The sequence below is a fragment of the Aythya ferina genome (assembly GCF_964211825.1).
Source record: "Aythya ferina genome assembly, chromosome: 1".
Taxonomy (NCBI): Eukaryota; Metazoa; Chordata; class Aves; order Anseriformes; family Anatidae; genus Aythya; species Aythya ferina.
In genome coordinates, this window is record NC_140296.1 from 105,424,065 (window position 1) to 105,441,050 (window position 16,986).

A 16,986-nucleotide genomic window follows, 5' to 3' on the forward strand; every position below is an offset into this window, starting at 1 on the left:
GAAGTCTTTTTCCAACCACATGTTCAGGTAGCTTTCCTTTGATGTCTGCTTGGCAGAAATAGAAATTATACTTTCCTGCTAAGAGTCTGATGGTCTCCTGTGTTGTGAGGAACTCAATATGGTCTCAATCAACTCTTGATCCATCTGTTTTTTAGTCCTGGTAACAGGAAGAAACTGATATTATTTGAGAGGCTCCAATGTGAGAGTGGCATATCTATGACTAGCAATTTAATAAAATTTGAATAAAGTTTGTACAGTGTTTCATGCCTTTAAATTTTCTAGCAGAGCCGAAGAGAGCAGCTGCATAGTCTGTAATTACATAGCAAGTAATACGGATATTTTATTTTTTCTTTCCTTTTTTTTTTTTTTTTGAAGAAGAAGAAGTTGGGAGATTTTCAATTACAAGTTAAAATTTGTGACGCACGATAATAACTGTTTAAACCTTTTGCACAGAAGAAGCTAGCAGTGCCAGCTCTTTAGGAGAGTGAGGTTAGCTCAGCAAATGTATTTTTCAGTTGCCTTAAAAATGACTGAGCAATCACTTGGGTCTTTTTATGCATTCCAGCCCAGAACAGCTGGCTTAGCTCAGTAAATACATCTTTAATGAAATTACAACCTGCTATTGTAAGTTGCATTTACAGGCATTGTCTGATTAGATGAAAATTATATTAGAAATGAAAAGTGGCAACTGCACCAGCAGGAAGAGGTATTTGTTTTATGTGCCGCCCACACAGCGGGAGAGTGTAGGCAGAAAAATCAAGAGTGATACTTCAGAAGGAAAACGGTGTGTAGTTTACACAGAGTGTATTGCTAAGTGTTACAAGATTGCAGGTTATTAAATGAGACAGAGCAGTGATACACAGTAGTGAAAATCATGAACAGCACAGTAAGCTTCCTTACTCACTAAAAATTAAGAATGTTCCTTAAAATAATTTGGGAAAATGCACTTTTTTGGTTTTGAAAATTATACATATATTTAAGTGCAGAAAAGGATTGCCATTATTTGCTGAGCACTTTAATTGCTGTGACAGGCCCTAACGCTTAACCTTAACTACAGTTGTGTATTTAGACTTAACTTATATGTGTTAGCTCCATCAAAAGTCTTTGTAGGTAAGTTAGTCTTGCTGTGTTTTTAAAACAAGCCTCTTGTGCCTGAGGAATACTTGCACACATATAGGCTGCTCAGAAATTCTGTCTGTCGCTTCTGATAGGCATGCGTTTTCAAAAAGTGCTGTCATTTCTGTGCTTTCCTCCATGAATTCTTGTGGGCTTGAACCTAGGGGTGAGAGATGAAATTTTAAAAATGTCATAGTCTTCCCAGGTACAAATCTTTAAAACAAATTTAAATGCTATTTACAGCAAAACTTACCCCATCAATTCAGAAAAGTTAGATTTTTAAGGGAATATCCAGAAAGGGCATGATTGCTAGAGGTGTTCTGCATTTGTGTTTCTTCATGATCTCAAGATAAGGTAAGCCAGAGAAATGGTAATTTTTAAGAAACGATGGAACTATGGGTTCTGTGTGTAAACGCAGTTCTACATAATTCTATTTATATTCTGTGGATGGGATAGTGAGGTATTTAACTACAGCCTCCTCTAGACACAACCAAGGGGAGAATGACCTTTCAATGAAATATGAGTTAATAACACCACAGCACTGTGTGCTTTGGTTGAGTTAATCTCCATGCAGAATGTAACAAAATTCAGTCTAATGTGTATTGAAAATTAATTAAAGAGTGTGTTTTAGTACCGTAATGGATATAATCTTTGGTTACATCAGCAAATTTCTGTTGCAATTAATAACAATTAACAGTTTTAAATAAAGGGTCAGGAAAAAAAAAAGATGTTTTTCATATTAGCTATATTATGTGTACTATTCATTACCTCTGGGTAGATCCAGTATGATTTGCATGTCCATCTTTTGTTTCCGAAGCTAGGCATCAAGGAGAGATTAACTCCCTTCATGAGGAGTATAGGGGCGAAGATTGGCTGTTCTTAATAGCTTGTTGAAAGGAGACAGTGAAAGAAAGAGGTTTAATACGTTATTTGTATTCTTACATACATCTGAAGGGAGTAGAGGTGGTTCACAGAGGACGTTGTTATCTTGGGCTTAATACAGCACATGGCAAGCTGTAATACAACTTGTAGAGAGTCCACATAGCCTACTGGAACAGGCAGATTTCAGCAGCATGCAATGAAAGTGTGGTTTTAGTTGTTATATTGAACCATTTGTGGAAACTTCTGTAAAGCCAGAGGTATCATTTAGAGAGAGAGAGATGATGAGCAGTAAAAGGGAAGCAGGGGTTGCTTTAGTTTTCTGTATGTAGGTAGCATCAAGTTGATGTACCCTACTGTTGGTTCTTTTGGTTTGATAACCAATCCTGTTCTCTGGTAGGTATTTTACTCATCAGCGACTCCTTCCCAATCTGCAAGTGGAAAAATATTCCTTATGGTTTTTGGAGGAATACATGGCCAAGTGAAAGTGTAAATCAGATTGTTTTTTGACTATTAAATTATTAAAGTTATAATAATAATTATTATTAAAGTCCCTCAAGGCATGGTATTGAATAACACCCTGTAGATGAATCATCCCATCCCCAGAAGTCTGTCATCGAACCCAGTAGCTATCCACTGTTCAGTTTGCATGAAATATTAAATGCTGTGAGCAGAAGTGTTTGATGTGTGTCTGTGCTGGACTGAACAGCAGAGAAATGGTTAATAGCACTGACATTTAAATTGGCTTCATGTTAAGTGTCAGGTCTCACCACAGAGCTGAAGAAGAGCTATTGTTTCAGGCAGTCTGTTTGCAGATGCATGAAAACAGTCTCCAGTTGCTTACATAAGGGTCAAGGTTGGGAAAATAGCTTTACAACTCCATGGACAACAGCCTTAAAGGAACGTGTCAACTACCAGTCCTGCCTATGTGTTTTCTCTTTATGCTGTATGAGCCACTGGTGATGTGCAAAGTGATCACTGGCAGTGCATCTAAAATAGGATTGCCACAAGAGGATTGTTTAGTTTTTATTCCCTGTTGTCTAATGTCCTAAAATTGTTACGTCTGAAAATTAATGGAGTCACTAGCAGAGTTCTGAAGGGAAATTTAATACCAGCAATAGTAGCCTCAAACATGGATTTCTCAGAATTTTCCAGTCATGAAAGATTGCGGGAAATAAATGCTCTTGCAGAAGGAGACCCAAGAAAACTTGGTGTAGAATTTCACTCAAATAATCAGTTCATTGACTATTAAAATTACAGAATGAAAAAGTAAAGATAGTTAGCCGTGCAGTTTTTCTGTGAAACATTCAGGAAAGGCAAGCTGGTAGTTATGCTCAAGTGAGAATAAGATTCAAGAGCTGTGACCACAGCATTGTTGATGCCATTGGAATGGTTGGCTCAGAGAGATTTCTTCTGCTTTATGTACATTTTATCCCTGAATGGGGTACAAAAGTCATCATCTCAGTTAAAACCAAAACAAAACAAAACAAAAAACTGGCAGTGAAAACAATGAAAGATTAAAGTTTTATCTTTAAGAACAATTGCTGTTGTTAAGTCCTACATTAGCAAAAACATGCTTTTTAAGAATATGTTTTCTGGCTCAACTGTAATGTAGAAGGCACTTTCATTAAAGCATTAACATGACTTCATCTTTACCACTTCATGGTTGGTTACTAATTCAAAATACAGATTAAAAATATTTCAGTTAGTTCTCTGACAAGTTTACCATAATCATTCATCATGCTTAAGGCAACTAATAACAGGCCAACACAAACTGGTTGTTTCAAACTACTTGTAATCTATGTACTCATATTAAAAAGTAAAAATAACAAAATCAGATAACCATATTTAGTGAGAGCAAAATGTCAGTTTGGCTCAGATCTTCTTACAGTGTCCCAGTCCTTACAGTATCCTTTCCTTTTTTTTTTTTTTTTTAAATAATAGAAATAGACAAAAGGATACTTGCAATGACTGGAACACAGTCCTTATCTTAAGGAAAAACAAAATACTGTTTTTCCATAAAACTAATTTCCTTAAAATTAATGTCAATGATGTGCTGACCAGATAACCCTGTGAATCAAGAGTGTTTTTCTGATAGATAAATTTATGATATAGGCATTAATAATACAAATCTCCCCAAGTGCCTGACAAATGCGTCTCATATGTGAGGTAAAGGACTACTTCTGGTGACAGGAGGATAGGCCTCCATGCCAAGTTATTACATGGTCTCTTAGCTCATACTTGCACTGAGTTTCCAGTGTTTGAAATGTGGAGATCTGTCTGGAACTCAAATCAAATCAGAAGCCCATTTTGGATAATTAACATGTGGTAATTCTCTGTGCAAGCAGAGATGTAAAGGCAGAAAAGAGCCTCTATCGGTTTTCATAGTGTTTACTGAGAAACATCTTCAGAACAAAACATACGTTTTATTCTGAACTTCTATGTTTCTACGTTTTCAAATTATTTTAATGGGAATGAAAAAGACGTCCCATTTTTTCTTTCTTGGGTCTTTTCAGAGCTCACGGCAGCTGATTTTTAGAAGTACTAGCTATGTGCACTCATATATGTGTGTTTGTAAGAGCAGTGCTGCATAGTCTAATGCTTCCAGAGAAGTTGGAAAACATGATTTTCCTGTCATGGGAATGGTTTCACAATGTTGGCACAGTTACTGTAACCGTTGCATACATCTTTTATGAGATTTAGGCCATTTTGTCGAGTATCTTCGCTTAAGGCGTATTGCAGTGTGGTTCTCTGTTCTGTATTATTGCAATTGAGAGTGTCAAGCATAAAAAATTATAAAGAATCTGTTGGTAACAACCCATAAAAGATTTTGGACTAAAGCAGAACCTGCTGTCAGTATATTTTAAGAATAAATAGTGTACAGTAACCTGTATAACTTAGCTCTTTTTCTGGCTTGTTGACGTAAGGCCAGTAAACCATTTTCCATAACTACTTGTATACACACCTCACACTAAGAAATTCCAGGTGACGTTGCATTGCATTGTACCTTTCTCTGGTATGAATGGCATAGGCAAGGAATAAATGGGGATTTGCACATGTGCCCGTGAGTGACAGCTGCCTTGTCCCTCACTCTGGAGATAGCTCCCTGGTAGGACAGTTTATTGTAGCAGTTTATTGTAGCCTTCAGCTGCATCTTAGAGCCACCCAGCAAGAAGCAGCCTTGATTGCAGGCATACAAGAGAACAATTTGAGACTCCAGTACACACAAATCTATGCATTCTTGCACTCTCTATCACTAATTAGGGTTTTCTAGGGAACGAAAAGGAGAGACATACTTATCTTTCCCTCTGTCACTCACATAGGGTTGTGCATGGGCTGTAAGTGAAAAAGAAACAGTTTGTGTAAGGGAGCTGGTAGTAGGGGTGGATACATCCCTGGTGGGAGTGGCGGATCTCCTTTCTGCTCCTGGACCACACAAGGCCGAAGCAGGTAAGGGACTCACGCTTCCATGCTTCCATCTTCACTGCAGTTTCCCTCTGGCTCCTTCCAACTGGCACGGACAGTCCAGGAGCCAGTGGAAAGCTGTGGCACTATGCTGGGAAGTGAAGTGCTAGCACCACAAAAGAGAAGTGGAGACAGAAGCTTAAGCCTCCTTAACTACCTCCTGTTTACTCTGTTTATTGGCTGGTAGCATCTCTTTATTTGGGCTCCCTAATCATTGATGTTGTGAGTAATCTTCAAGCTTTGTGTGCATGTGTTGCAAAATTGCCTGGCAAACAGGCAAAAGAAAACAGAGCAAAGTAATTTTTGTGCCCTTTCTATAAGAAATAAACAATAAATGGAAAGCCTACAAAACCTACATATCACGTTTATATATATATATATTTACAGTAGAGTAATATTGAAAAGAAAATAGGTGCCTGGTATGAATTGATGTAATTTTTTGATGCCAACATCATGAGTTTACAGCAATTAAGATGTGAGTTTTGCAATTTCCCTTTAGCAGGAAGGACATCTTTTTGAGTTGGTTTTGTTGAATTTAGTGAACATGTAATGCATTGTTACAACTTTAAAATGCACAGTTGAAGCATCTGCATCCTCACTAGTTAGACCTACTTGGATATCTAGGAATGTAATGACTGCAGATGCAGACGCAGCTGCTCTACCTGTGCATACGAAAGACAAAGAAACATATTTTTATGCATAGCTGCATGCACATTTTTGAAAATCTGGGTATCTAAGGGTTATTCTATGAAGTAGCAGAATGTATATTAAATGCAGCAAACATACCACTAAATCTCTCCAACTTCAGTAAATTTTCTTATTCTCTCTGTTTCTCTCTCTCATTTTTTTTTATTTAATAACCATGGAAGATTGGTGGCTGAATAGGGACAGATACACTTTTGAATATGGGGGGGTGAGAGGGTGGGAGGAAAAAAAAAAAGGAAAAGAAAAGAAAAAAAATCAAGAACTGCTAACTGCAACAAAAACAATATAATTCAAGATTATTCTTAGATACTTAAGACAATGCATGAATCTAACCTTAGTACATTAATTTGTGATACTTAAAAATAGTTAATGTGTTTTGTTTTATTTGTTATTTGGTTGAGCAGATGGTAATGGTTTTGACACGATTCAGGATATTTTATTTTTCTTTTCTTTTCTTGAAAAAGACAAGGCCCTTTTTCCCACTTTGTCACAGCTGGTTACTAATCAATCTCAATTCACGGTACAGTGATGATAGCACATGTTGTTCAGGGGCCAAATCTGATTGGGTTGCATTTTCAGCAGTGTTTCATATAAAAAAAAAAAAAAAAAAAAAAAAAAAAAAAAAAAAAAGTGTCTGTATGGCAGTGACTGTCAGCACACTATTGTACAACTGTCATTAATCAAAACTAGCAACAATGAGTGCATTCATATGTGCCAGAGACTGCCAGATTTCACTCAAAATCACCCAATTTCTATTAGAATTTCCTCACCAGCAGTGTTTCCTCATCTGCTTGTTGTTTCTGTTTGCCTCTTCCTTCGCAGTCCCCTGCCTCCCTTCTTTCTTGGGTAATTAAAGACAGACCTACTGGAGCTAGGACATGTACAACACAAGTTATGTAACACGATGCCCAAAAGTGGCTGGGTTTTATCCCCACACAAGCTGACTAACTGTTTAAAAGACCTCTTCCAGCTTAGTCAGATGGCTGAAGTTTAAGCTAAACTGAAAGGGTAAGCACCTCCAAATGTTTAACAAAGGGAAGTATTCATAACCAATTAGATGGCCATAAACATATGAAGCCCATGTCTGACACCCTACATTTTGTGTTGAAAGTTGGCATTACTTGGCTAGGAGTCAGCAATATTTGGGTAATACGTTGGAAGGTGTTTCTTGATGCTGCACGTATTTTGAAGGCAATGCCTTCTTAGCACACCAGCAAAGTTAAGGACCTGCGTAACCAGTACAGCCTGGTTTTCTGCCACTCCATCATCAACCTCTGTCTGTGACTGGTATTGGCAGTCAGAGAGGCCCTGAGCCTGGTTCCCAAGTGTCAGCTTGGAAGTGATCCAGGTGAGAGTGATCTTCTCCAGAAACCCAGGAGGAAACTTGTTGCGGGCATATGAAGCTCTTGGATCAAGAGGTCACCAGGCACTATTCAAGACTTCACAGGCCGTTGCTTGAGAAACTGAAAGGATACAAGCACATTCAGCCTTCACAACTTGCTTTACAGTCCCTTTCTCACACAAGTTCCTTGTGCTGCTGTGGATCAGCTAAAGCTGAAAACCAGTTTTCTTCCTTTCTCGTTCCTGCCTGTCAAAGCTCTTCACTGAACCGTGGTGACTTCTGGGGACAGAGTAGGTGGAACAGATGACTGAGGGGCAGCATATCAATACTTCAGGACAGCAGATGGTTATAACATCCCATGGGTCCATCTATATATGCTAGACAGCATGTTCTGCCAGGGTGGTCCAAAAACCCAGCATGTCCTTGTTGGAGAAACAGACAGGGAGAGCTGGGCCACTCCTTGAAGTGATTGGTAACTGGGCCATGACAGTGACATGTTTACTCCTTCCTCCATTTCTTGACCCAAGTGGGAGATTATGGCTGTGCTCTCACTCTGCGTCCTGGCATGCCATGCAGCTGGCTCTTTCCCCCAGCAGCCTTTGCACAATTTGCATGATTGGCAGGTGCAAGCATAAAGACTGCTGAAGCCTCCAAGGCAGCTGGCTGGCATGCCGGCACCAGCACACCAGTGAGATGAAGAGCGAGTCAGCTGCAGCCCACAGCAGACTGTAGGGCCCTGTCCCAGGCTGCCTGCATCCCATTTTGAGCAGCCAGCCAGTCAGATCCAGCCCTGCTGCCTGTCTGGTTTTATCTCAGCAGCGGTAAGTCAACCACAGGGATGGTATTTATCTTCAAAAAAAAAAAAAAAAAGTCAGAGTAACAAAATAAGTGGCTAATTTTTCCCCAGCTTTATAATCGTGATTCCTGTATCCAACCCATATTTACATTACAGCTTATCTTAGTTTTATCATCTTACAGGAGCCGAATACAACTTCATGTTTTCGGTCCCCCTAGTGCTGGCCTTGTGTCAAGAAAATGAGTGTTTTCTTTTGTCTGTAACTCTGTGGTCGCCAAAGACAAATAACCGCTTCATTGTTTTGGGATACTGTTGTCATATTCTTGAGATTTTTAAGGGAGACCATTTGCCTTTTCTCTATTATGGAAAAATTGATTCTCTTTGCCATTGACTAGTGCAGCACAGCATGCAAAACTACCTAATCTGTGAACAGTTGAGAAGAAATGTGCCTCAGCTGCATATGGTTTTGGAATGTATATTTGCAATAGCTCTGTACTGATCCAGAAAACGTGTATAAAGCTCTCTGTTATCATAACTATTTTTGCCCCTCAATGGTATTACACTAGCAAAAATGGTCCCTAAAAAATTCAGTAGAATGCCATGGCACCTAGTTATTTTTCCCCTTTGTATATCTCTTATCAGTTAAATCTGACTAGCAACATTTACATACAATTAAGTGTAACTCCTAATGAAATGGATATGATCTGTGTTTATGTTTTTCTCTGACAGAACAGTTAGCCACAATTTGGTCTTCTTTAATTCATTTTTTGCTAATGAATAGACCTAGTGAATATAGAATGAAGCTGAATTGTGTTGTGATGAGTGTAAAAAGATGTCTTGATTTGTCTTTATTCTTGGAATTACTTTACTAGTAATACTGTAATTAATGTTGTGGGCTTTACTTAGACATAACGGAACTTTAAACGTTTCAACATATATGATCCTTTGAGTTAAGATGCTTTTAAGTCTGTCAGTACCCTCGCTACAGATCTATAATAAAGGAGCCAATAGCAATGCATGTAATGTATATATTTGATGTTCCCAAAACATTTAAACAATACTCATAGACGGAGCCTCACAACATTTCTGTATGTAATAGCATTAAATTCTTACTCATCAAAACATATAAGTGTGCTCTTCTTTATCATTTCAACACGTTCTCTGAACAAGCTTGCGGGGTCTTTGCTATATAACAAAGAGAAGGTAAATTAGTTTTTCTAAAGTTAGTGAGCATCTATACCATTAGAGTACTGACATCTCATGAGGTCTAGATCTTTCTTTAGTCTCATGTGCCTCTTTTGCTATTTAATGCATGAGAATCTGAAGCTAACTCTTGGTTCAAGGTGACTTAATTAAGGTATCAGGAGCTTATGTATAGAAAAAATATCATTGAGAATAATTTTACAAGAGAGTATTTCAAGAGTAAAATATCCATGCTGAGTATCTATGATGTTTTCCCGATTCAGGAGCCAAAGAAATTTCTTACAAGTTAAAGTCTTCAGTTGACTTTAACAAGTTTTGCATCAGAGCCTAAAATAGTTTGTTAAACTTCTGCCGGCTGATAACAATTTAACTGTGAATATTTTCCTATTTTTCTTGACTGAGTTACTCTTCTGAATGAATGTTCACTGCCTGCTGAAGTGTTTTGTATTATTTCAAATTTTATATATCCTCATAGTTTTAGAATTTTTACAACAGTAGAAACAAAGAAATGGACAAAGCATAATTGAAATGTTTTGAATTTATTTTAAGGAAGAGAAAATGTTATAGTCCACTAAATGAATCACTCTGTAGCATTTCTGTGAAATTGATAAATCTTCTTTAATGTGCCTCTTCAATAAATGTCACATTCTAGAGCTTAAATATATTTTTATTGTTTATAATATTATAGTGTCAGATCCTACCAGTATGCCTAAGGGGTTGCTGCTCTAGAGAAAAACTGTAAAGGAAAAATTCCAAATCAGCCAAAGGTAAAACATGTAGCTCACTCATATAGGCATGATAAACCTGAGCTGTCATGTATTGAAAACTGATGTCTGATAGCTTAATTTTATCATATTGCTCTAGATCAAGGACAAAGTGAAAGATATTATTAATAAAGCCCTAATACTGAGTGAACATAGCAATACTAATTTTATGTAAAGTTTCTAACTAATGCAGAGTGCAATAAAAATGTCATGAAGATTAATGCTTGGTGGAATTATCTAATGCTAGATAATAATTTATCTTCCAAAGTTGGGAAGTTGGATCCAAGATAGATTCAGACTGGCATATTCCAGGTGAGAGTTTTTGTTCATTTCTGTTGGCTACAGAATACGTTTTCATTCTTTTTTTTTTTTTTTTTTGTAACACAGGTATGACATCAAAGATGACTATACTCTGCGCATTAAGAAGGCTATGAGCACAGATGAAGGAACCTACACATGCATTGCAGAGAATCGAGTCGGAAAAGTGGAAGCCTCTGCTACCCTTACTGTGCGAGGTGAGTGTTCCTGTGGAGAGAGGGCCTGTGACCTGTATGGATCAATTGCTTTCTGTCATAATGGGCCACATCCTTACAGGGCTTTTGTTTGGGTTTCGCACATCCTTTGCAGTTGTGGGTGCTGCACTGATTTGCAACAGAGCTGAAATCCTGGTCCTGTTGGTATCTCAGGCTAAATTGTAGTTATATCCTGTAGGACAGGATTTTGCTGCAGTTAATGATCTGTTCCAATATTATTTCTTTTATCGAAGAATAGATGCACAATGCATATACATTCATAAGCAAGCACTATGTAACCGTGGACATACACTTTAATATGTGAGCCATCGGTTTAGGCTATTATTATTAGGGTTCCTTTCCCTAATAAATATAAGAAATGTAGCACCTATGTTTATCTCTGCCAAAAATAATGCAGATAGTATTATTATACAATTATCTCTGCTGTAATTAAACTCTCTGTCATTACTCTTTATCTGTAAGATAAAGCCAAGTCAAAAGAAAAAGAAAATCTTAATTAATTTTTGTAAGTGTTACAAAGTAACAACTGACATATTCTCTCTTTAAATATTCCTGGTCTCCAGTATCCATACATTTTTTATCTGGTGCTTTTTGATGTGGGAAGGAGGTTTTAAAACCAGTAGAGTAATGACTTGCCAAAATGTCTTTTGTGACAGTAGATATAGACATGCTAAAGATTATGGGGAGCGAAAAAGTTTGTGGGCTAATATTTCCATATGAGTAAATAGGATACAGTAGTTATTATTTCATTCCAAAAGATAAGCAGCAATTTGGCACAATGGATATCATGCAGATACTATTTCACAGTTTAGTGGTGCGTGCTGACGGTTTTCAGTAGAGCTGTGAAAGGTTAATAAAAACATTTTTAGCTTTATCTGTGCTCCTCTTTTCATACACATTAAATCAAATGTTCAAAGTCTCAATGGATTGCTTTATTAGAACTGGGGTCAACTGACCCAAGAGGCCAGCTTCCATTTCCATCCATTTAATGCATGGACACAGTTCAGTTTAATTTGCTGAATTCAAAGGGCAAAAAAGCACCGAGTGGCTTTGTAGAGGGGGAGATATTAGTATATAACAAAGAAAAGAAAGTATTGTGATACCAAGATATTACCTGCTAAAATATTACCTTAGTGTTCGCTTTAGATAATACATGGTGATGCAGACCTCCCTGTTTTAATCTGAAGAAGTAGATTTACCTGCTGCATGTGCATGTAAGAGATTATTCTTCCAATTTGTAACGTGCGAAAAATAGTCACTACACAGAACTCTCAGAAATGCTCTAACTCCATTACTTTGTCACAGGCAGGATCATGATTTCCAGTATATCTGGCAACCAATTTAGTAGCCTTTAAACACTCCTGGAACTGTGTCCACTGTATGTATTACTAGAGCTTTTTAAAAAGCTTTTTTTTTAAAAAAAAAATAAAGCTTTTTTTTTTCTTTTTTTTTTCTTTTTTTTTTTTTTTTTTTTAATAAAGCTTTTTAAAAAGCTTTTTTTTTAAAAAATAAAGCTTTTTATTTTTGCTACCTATCTCGTGATATGAACAGTAACAAGAACCAAGCAAAAAATCCTTTGAAATTACTGAAGCTGGAATCTGATCAAATTAAGGTGGAAAAACAAAACAAACAAATAAAAACAAATAAATATATAATTTAATCAATTTCCTACAGTAAAAGTAGACTTTCATTATCCTGGGTACTACTCTCCCCTGGGATGGCCATTTACAGTCACATACATAGTGTTTATCCAACACAAAGGACGTCATGATATTATAAGCATGTTAAATGTTCAAGACAACAGCAAATGAGAAAAGCTCAGACATTCAGTGGAGAAGTTTATTACTTTGTATTTTCTGGAAACAAAGGACTAGGCAAACTCCTGTTGACTTTAAAGGGACCATGAATGATATTCCTTTTAATTATAAAGGAAGATTTAATTCTGACTTCTTAAACTTTTACCAGTTTTAGCATAATCACCCATCATGTAGAGAAGAAATGCATTTAGCACATCAAAATTTACTTTGCGAGTGCCTTGGTCCTTGCAAGTGTCCATAGTTACAACTACAAATGTGGCAGCAATAGCATAATCCATAGCTCCCTTATTCATGGCTCCATCTTCTCAAAGAAGGGGTTGCAGATGTATATGGGGAGTTCACATCATGCTGTTGTAAATGATAATAGAATTTGAATTGTGTGACTCAGTGTTCATGGCCCTGTCTTGGAAAGATGTGCATCACTCATTCCTTATCTTTCAGTTGGAAAAGAAAAATGTCATAATATTAAAAGCCAGAAAGTCTTAAAATAGATGATGAGTGAGAAATGGCAGCAGGCTTGAAATGGTTACATAAAGTGGATCTGACAAAATAAGAATAAAGCCATAGAAAGGCTGAGAACTAGGATGGCACTCGCATGCTACACAAGGATATGCATGTCTTCTCTTTGGCCCTAGTCTGCACATAATGTCATAGAGCTGGTTAATTTATTAAAAAAAAAATAAATTGTTCCAAAGTGTGTGACCACTTCTGTTGTTAAAATATGGGAAGTTTCACCTAACCAGATGCAACTATGAGTCAATTTTATGTCCAACTTTTTAGCTGTTCTGAAAGGGGATATCTTCATTTTATTAGCAGAGGGACTGTCAGCCTTCTTTCCCAACACAACTATATAAAAGCTGTTGCTATAATCAAGAAATCACTTGTTGCAGCAACAGCTTTCAATCTCTGTATCAGTCCAAAACTGTATTAACCTGTCGATCATTCAGCAGCATTTTTTTTTTTTAGGAAGTAGAAGTTATCTAAACAGTAATTTGGGAGATTCTGGGTTGAAATCCCTGCGGCCATTTCAGCCTATTTGTTATATTTTCATCACCCCTGTCAGTGAGGAAAAAGCAATGTGTTGTAAGCTTTCATGCCTGTTATTGAATGAGAAAAAATGTCCTGGTCTTTTTGTAGCCCCTACTGCTGTACTGACTGGCCATGTTTAACATTCAATTGGTATTCAACTTAAAAATCAAATGCCTTGCATCTACTGGCATGACATTTGGTAGTGTAGCTTAAATTGATGTGTTCATCAAGATCTAAAAGTTTGTGCTAATGCAAGCAATTTTTCTTTTATCAGGCACTAACAGTGATACTTGATGTGGCATGTGAAGATAATAAAAATGCTTCTCAGAGAATGATTCCAGTCAACTTGTTCAGATGCTATGCTCAAATAAATGTGATAATAGTAATGTGTGACTAAACAGTAATAGCAGTAAATATTTTACTTAGACTATCATTTGAGGGGTTAGCAATCATGGTAGTATCCATAGTTGAACGTAACATTACACGTCATGCATTCTGACAGATACTCTTTTCTTTTTTAATTTCTTTTTTATGTTCTCACTACACCATTGTAATGTCAACAGCTCGCCCCGTTGGTAAGTAACCATCCTTCTATCCATTTTAGCATGGCTTCATGCAATGCTTCATCTTTCATTTGCAACAGCATTTAACTGGCTTGAGCTAGCAGCCAGTGCTTAATAGCGTTAACTTTATAACACCAGGCAAGTGATTTTGACTGACAAAGTGCTATTTCTGAACTTTCTGTTTTCTGCTATGTCATGTATAAACACATTTGCTAAATCACCAATAAATACCATTCAGTGAAACTGGGGGTGTGTGGTGATACTAAGCCAAAATCACTCATTCAGATGGTTTTGACAGTCTATTTAAGGGCCTGGTATAAACGCCATTGAAATCAACAGAAAGGATTGTATTGACTTTGGTGAGCTTCTATCAGGCCCTAAATGATCAGCTCATTATGCTTTTATTGCATAGCAGTAAAAGCAAAGGCTTTGCATGTCCCGTCTTTCTTGTATCTTTCAAAGATTTTTTAAATGAAAATAGTCCTGAAATTGAAGAGGGGATGGAGTAGATTTCCGTGCTTGTTAAGAAAGTTCATCACAGATTTTTGTCCTTGGGTCATCTTGGAGTGCACTTTGGAATGCACTGTATAGGATGCAGACTGTTCTGAATAAAAATTCCAGGGGAAGACAATCTGGATTTTGAAATCCCACTGTGAAAATTTGATTCTTTCCTATGTCTTTGAAATTACTTTTAAAAATTTATAAAAATCTAACTGAGCATAATGGAAAAATTGCAACTGTCCATAGCTGAAATTCTCTTTTGGTGTTCACAAATATCCTGAACTTATTATTTAGTTTTCATTCACGGATGTTTACTCTGTGCCTATATGGATTTTCTGAACAATTTAACCAGTTGCACTTCTCTTCTGATTTTTGTAGTTTGCATTTAGATGTATCCTTTAGAATAATGATGTGTTTTTTGTTTGTTTGTTTGTTTGTTTTTGTTTGTTTGTTTTTGTTTTGATTAGTGTCAAAAGTCTGTTTACAGAGATTGCTGAGGGGGTTAGTCTTTATATAGTCAAAACTTATGTGAGAAATGTTTGACTAAAGTTTGTATTTGACCTTGTCTCAGCTCTTCACTGTTATGAGGTTGGAGGAAAAGAAGTTGGAATAATTTAAAGATAAAATCCAGATTAGGCATCTGTTTCCAGAACTAAGATGACCCTATGCTTATTAGTTTGCTTGAACTAGCATATGTAGAGCCAAGCTGCAGTCATGGCATTGCTTATCCACAGCTAGAGAATTCCCTAAGTAAAAGAGCAATTCAAAGTTCTCCATTTGAAAAGTCAATAGCAAGCTTTAAACTCAAGTCACTAGTGTATTACTTTGGGAATCATAGAATCATTAAGGTTGGAAAAGACCTTAAATATCATCTGGTCCAACCATCCCCCTACCACCAATGTCTCCCACTAAGCCATGTCCCTAAGCACCACGTCCAACCTTTCCTTAAACACCCCCAGGGATGGTGATGGCACCACTTCCCAGGGCAACCCGTTCCAATGCCTGATTGCTCTTTCTGAGAAGAAATGTCTGCTAATTCCCAAACTGCACCTCCCCTGGTGCAGCTTGAGGCCATTCCCGCTAGTCCCATCACTAGTTATCTGTGAGAAGAGGCCGACACCCAACTCTCCACACCTTCCTTTCAGGTGGTTGTAGAGAGCAATAAGGTCTCCTCCGAGCCTCCTCTTCTCCAGACTAAACAACCCGAGTTCCCTCAGCCTCTCCTCATAAGACTTGTGTTCCAGGCCCTTCACCAGCTTTGTAGCCCTTCTCTGGACACGCTCCAGGGCCTCGATGTCCTTCCTGTAGTGAGGGGCCCAAAGCTGAACACAGTACTCGAGGTGCGGCCTCACCAGAGCCAAGTACAGGGGGATGATCACCTCCCTGGTTCTACTGGCTACACTATTCCTGATACAAGCCAGGATGCCTTGGCCTTTTAGCCACCTGGGCACATTGCCAGCTCATGTTCTTAAGAATTTAATTCCCATGAGTTGTAATGGTAAAACTGGAGTAAATTTGTAATTTTTTTCCTTTGCTTAGAAAATTTAGAATTAATTTGGTATGCTTTTGATATAAATCTCTCATTTAAGTGTTTTTTTTTTTTTTTTTATGGCTAATAACTAAATCTGCTTCTCAATTCACTATGAAAATGCTGCAATGTGAAAAACATTTTACTTTTATTTATTTTTCTCTCTGCTCACTATTAAAATAAAGGCAAAAAAATACTGAAGTAGAGATTGTTTCAAAATCAGTGAAAGCCACATAAAATAAATGACTGAAGATTCACAAGAAAATAATTTTAGGTTTTAGCAGTGCTGGTGGTGTCTCATTTTCGAGCACTGATTCTCTTTAAAGACTTCTCAGGCCATTGAGTTGTGAATGATTCCATCTCCAAAGTGTATGTAGAAGCTTTCGGTATCAAGTTACTTTATGTCCAGGTGAATGATTCTCTTGTGTGACCATGCCATGGTCAATTTGTCATATTCCCTGCCCACACTATTTTACTTTGTAACGAATGAACATCTGGTGCAAAGAAAATCCTTCTTTTTTATGATTTATTCAGGAAAACATAAATTAGAGTGGTTGACCTTAAAATAATCATTATATGGACATATGGTCTTTATCGAACTATTTAATTTAGTGTTTATCTTGTGAATTGTAAAAAGGTTTTAAAGTACATCCAACTCCAAAGATTTTTAACATCTGTAACTCCTATGCAACTTAGTGTGCAGTGGTTGCAGTGTATAAGGAGATCATCTTCTTTGGATCACTTG

The 16,986-nt window shown here is 37.1% G+C and overlaps 1 protein-coding gene across 7 annotated transcripts in view; it reads left to right on the forward strand.

Moving 5' to 3' along the window:
* ROBO2 (roundabout guidance receptor 2) overlaps nt 1-16,986 on the forward strand; it is an 897,160-nt gene that overhangs the window by 760,063 nt on the left and 120,111 nt on the right. For 5 of the 7 annotated variants that reach the window (XM_084538901.1, XM_084538899.1, XM_084538904.1 and 2 more), the window contains one exon: nt 10,658-10,797. In XM_084538901.1, coding sequence (XP_084395027.1) covers nt 10,658-10,797 — 140 coding nt within the window. Of the gene's footprint in view, nt 1-10,657; nt 10,798-14,212; nt 14,225-16,986 lie in introns of all 7 variants that reach the window. The other 2 variants (XM_084538898.1, XM_084538900.1) reach the window with 2 other exon arrangements.